Below are 4,956 nucleotides of genomic sequence, written 5' to 3' on the forward strand. Positions count from 1 at the left end.
TGATGACAGGTACTGAATGTAGGCACTGGAATGAAACTTGTTTGGCAGATAATTGTTCTTTTGCCATGTATATTGTGATATGTGGTATGCATATTGCTTAGAGGAAAAAAATGGGTACTTTTCTTTTATATTTTGTCTGAAATGAAAGTTAAAAATGATTAATAAAGTTTAGGATCTAATATATGTTCAGAACACAGGATGAAATCAAATATCAAATATGTAAATATTTTCAAAGTCAATTTCACTCCTCTCACTATTAGTACTCAGCCAGATGCAATTGCGATTTCACTCGTCTCAAGCAAACATGGCATAAAGTATGTAGTTACTGTTCAATTTATTTATGAATTCAGAGCAATTATTATTGTTATTGTTATTGTTATAAATAAAATATTTTATGAAAATACTTTTCTCAAAAAAAAAAAAAATTTTATGAAAATACTTTTTAAATTATGAAGAACAGAAAGATGTTTTGGATATAGAGTAATGTTATTGGTTAACTTTTTGTTACCTTGAGCAGTTGCAGAACAATGTCAGATAAATATATTTGTGGAAAATATTAGTATTCACTGGTATTTAGTGTGTCTAAAGAGGATACAAAAATTACATAATTTAGTGTATAATTGTGATGACCGATGTAAATGTTACATGACATGAACTCACTCTTGTTAATATTCGTGGATTAGGATATGAATATATAGTCATGACTATCATAATATTTAGTGTGCAATTTTAACGTCACATGAATTGAATTCTTATCAACATTATATTAAAGTTGTAAGATGTCGATGTAAAATGATTTGATAAAGGATTCTTTTTCTTCCAAAGACGATTCGGATGTCATGTTACTCCAAGCGATACTGCTAAGTAAATATATTCCCTATTTTCCTCTCATTTCTTCACACCTTTTTTATTATTCGACACACATTTTAAAGTGCATATAAAACATAGTTTTATGAATTTTTTTGAAATTTTTATTTTTTGTATAAAAATTAGATAGTAAATTTTTATTTAAAAGAAAAAAAAAATTAAAATAATTTATCAAATTATATTTTGTGAGAGTATTAGAATACGCGTCGAGTCCCGTCTCACCATGTAAATAATTAAGAGGGAGGGAGTATATAACAGGGCAGAAGAAAAGCTTCATGCATTTGTTGTTAGTTGGTGATATATATTCACCTGGTACATTATAGTTTAACAAGTGACAAGTGATTGCTGTGGATGTCATCATGTGAACCATTTTGAAATATGGATTACTAAATGTCCAAACTTATTATATAAACATAACTTGCAATTGAAAATTAAGAATCAATAATACATATTAGAAAAATCAATTTTGTAGAATGCTGATGAATCCGATTGTGTTTTTTTGTAGTTGATTGGGCTGTGATTCAGAAAAAATAAGAAAATAAAAAAGAACATACTAGCACATACAGGAAAAACCATTTGCAGCCACACAATTACAAAACTTGTGGCTTGTGTAACATGTGCTGCAGAGTCAATAATGAATGTATGTGTTCAATTTGTTTTCTAAAAAGGTAACGTTGGTCAGGCGATACGTAGCAAAATATGAGTGGTGTCCTAGATCAAAGAATGTGGGCTGACTTTGATGGGGCGGTGCGGCGGTGGTGGGTGATAGTGCCACCTCGATTCTCATGAATTTGGTAGGAGTACAGTAGTCACTTATCATGCTTGGTCGGTTTTCTTTGATGTGACCTGTTCTTCTCACTCGTGGCACTTCCTCAGCCACTTACTCTTGAGGTGACAATCCCAAAATAAATGACTTTTTTATAGTGTGATTCAGTAATAAAACGAACACAAAATTATGGACGTTTCGAGAGGAATGAAGAATGCCCCTCGGTCCCCGAAAGCTTTTCTTGTTTGTTTCACATAGAGAGACTGTTCTTGACCTTAGACAAATTATAAATTTACGTCTAGATTGATTTTAGGTTTAATGATCTTTTAACCCTTTTTCAGATAACGATATAACGGAAGGTAAACTTGACAATTGATATTAGGGTAAAGTTTGGGCGTACCTTTTAACTCCTAAAGTATACTTTTCGTTCTTTTTAACCCCTAAAGAATACATTAAAATACATTTGATGTTTCTTTTAACCCTCGATGTTTAATGTCCCTTTTAACCTTCACGTGTGAAATGTCAACTTTGTCCATCCCATTATATACCGGTATACACCATAAGGTCTAAAAGGTACATTCGAAAAATTTGGAGAGTTATATCGAACGACTTTAAACATCGAAGCCGCATCGAAATATTTATCCAAAACTTGAGTGCTAAAAGGTCATTAAGCCTTGATTTTATACCCAATTTTCAATATTTATCCAATCAATTAGAGAAGTAAGAGGTGACAAGAGAACCTTAAAAAAATGACCAAAAGTGTAATAATGTTGCAGTACGTAATGTATTCGATAAATGGGGGCGGTGGTAATAAATAAAATTAGTGGTGTTTTCGGAGATGTAGGGTATCACATTTTCTAACCTCTCCACAATGTCTAGTACTCTAGTAGTAGTATATCCTATAAATACTCATCACTTCATCACTACTACTTCACTCTTACAACAATAATCTCTCCTATCTTTAAACAGAGAAACAGAGAAGAAGAAAGTGATTAAGTTAAAGATTAATGGGGAAGGACATTGAGGTTGCAGAGCATGGTCGAGACTACCAGGACCCACCTCCTGTTGATTTTTTCGATGCCGATGAGCTCGGTAGTTGGTCATTTTACAGGGCCCTCATTGCCGAGTTCGTGGCGACTCTTCTGTTTCTTTACATTACTGTGTTGACTGTAATTGGCTACAAGGCCCAGACGGATCCTGATACTAATCCAGACCAGTGTGGCGGCGTCGGAATTCTCGGCATTGCTTGGGCCTTTGGTGGCATGATCTTTGTCCTCGTTTACTGTACTGCTGGAATTTCAGGTCAGTACCAATATCTAGTATTCATGTCGGAGTCTTATCCCGACATATCTTAACATTTTAGATGGACCGGTTACTTAATCACGTATGTCAGGCAGCGGCACACAACATAAGTTTTAGGTCTTAACTTAGGACCGTTTAACTAAACTTAAAAAAAGGAATTCTTATTTTAAGTAAAGAAATAGACTACAATTGAGAAGTGAATCAAGACATATAACTGATTAATACTTATAAGCCGTTTGAGAAAAAAGTAGAAGTCTTAAAATAAAAACTAGCATTTTCATTTTTTACAAGTGCTTCTGACCCTTTACCATAAACTGCTTATGAAAAGTAGAATTTGGATTCTTGGCAAAAAAAAGCCAGAAGCCTTGTTTACCAAACAGACACTTAATTTTATTGAAATATATGATTTCAGGGGGTCATATTAACCCAGCGGTGACATTTGGATTGTTTTTGGCGCGGAAGGTGTCACTGGTACGGGCAGTGATGTACATGGTGGCTCAGTGCCTTGGAGCCATCTGCGGGGTTGGGTTGGTCAAGTCATTTCAGAAGTCTTACTATATCCGCTACGGTGGTGGTGCTAATGAATTAGCGGAAGGCTACAACAAAGGCACCGGTTTGGGTGCTGAAATTATCGGAACTTTTGTTCTTGTTTACACTGTTTTCTCTGCCACCGATCCCAAGAGAAATGCCCGAGACTCTCATGTTCCCGTGAGTACGATTAGTTTGATGAATATTTTTGAGATATTGAAGTTTTGTTAACGTTTTATTGTATTTCTCAAGGTGTTGGCTCCGCTTCCTATTGGATTTGCTGTTTTCATGGTTCACTTGGCTACCATCCCAATCACTGGAACTGGTATCAATCCTGCTCGTAGTTTCGGAGCTGCAGTCATCTACGGAAAGGAGAAGGCCTGGGATGATCAAGTATGTACATTAGAAACACACTTTTATTAATTATTAATCAATTGAGGTTCTACATGTCTGATATAATACTGTACGAACTGTAATCGTGCCAATTAACTAACTATTCGACATGTAATCTAAAATTGCAGTGGATTTTCTGGGTTGGGCCCTTCATCGGGGCCGCGATTGCCGCCTTCTACCATCAGTACATCTTGAGAGCAGCAGCTGTGAAGGCTCTGGGATCATTCAGGAGCAATGCTTAATTTATGATCTAGATGAGAATGGGCACGGTGTGAATAAAAAGGAACTCATTGAGCGGAGTTGAACAAGTTGTAAATTGTTGGTTTAGTATGAGGTTCTATTCGTCTTGGATGTCAATTATTATCAATCACAGGGCACTTGTTTTTCTTAGTGTCTCCAAATGTTTTACATATCCTCTGTTTTGCGTTTGATTAGTTTGTATCTTTTTTGAAGTTTCTTCTGCTATTTACTTATGTTATAATCGTAATGCTTAAGCATGCAGTATCCAACAATGAACAAGCTTCCATTGTGGTTCAAATGTTCAAAGTAATTATATACACCTACAATCCTCAATCAAAGTAGAAAATAACTACTGAGCCCTTGCATTGGCTGACAGAGTAGTTTCAATGTCTTCCGGAGTCTTGAAACAATGTACCAGAAGAAATCATGAGAATCTTGTGCGGCTTTAGTTCTCTAGTTTTCTCAGCATGGTTTCCTTTTCCTGCTTAAGAGCTTCTCGCCCTTCTCCATGATACCCCTCAGCTACAATAATTGCAATGTATAATTAACAAAGAAGCATTAACAACCAAATAGCCTCGTTATCATTGTGTCACACGCAACTAATGTTGTGTTTGGCTGAGATGAATGGATGTGAATGGAAAATTTGAATTATGTTATGGGCAAATGTTTATAAATTTCATTTATTTCTCTATTCCATTCTCTACATCTTATAGTGTAGATCACATAACTCGGAGGAATGCTTCATTTCATTATTCCATTCTTTACGTGTTAATCGCAGCTTTATTACTTGTAAATCTACAACTACTGTACTCGAATTCGTGCTGCAACTATGTAATATCCATTACTAGAAATCAAGATAA

At 35.1% G+C, this 4,956-nt stretch overlaps 1 protein-coding gene across 1 annotated transcript; it reads left to right on the forward strand.

Moving 5' to 3' along the window:
• The first annotated feature begins 2,551 nt into the window (after positions 1 to 2,551).
• Positions 2,552 to 4,246, forward strand: LOC108215612 (probable aquaporin PIP2-4). The gene is made up of 4 exons (XM_017388126.2): positions 2,552 to 2,935; positions 3,348 to 3,643; positions 3,716 to 3,856; positions 3,985 to 4,246. The coding sequence occupies exons 1-4, from the start codon at positions 2,641 to 2,643 to the stop codon at positions 4,096 to 4,098; spliced, it is 846 nt and encodes a 281-aa protein (XP_017243615.1). The 5' UTR covers positions 2,552 to 2,640; the 3' UTR covers positions 4,099 to 4,246.
• The last annotated feature ends 710 nt before the right edge of the window (positions 4,247 to 4,956 follow it).

Source organism: Daucus carota, chromosome 4 (genome assembly GCF_001625215.2).
Source record: "Daucus carota subsp. sativus chromosome 4, DH1 v3.0, whole genome shotgun sequence".
NCBI classification, from domain to species: Eukaryota; Viridiplantae; Streptophyta; class Magnoliopsida; order Apiales; family Apiaceae; genus Daucus; species Daucus carota.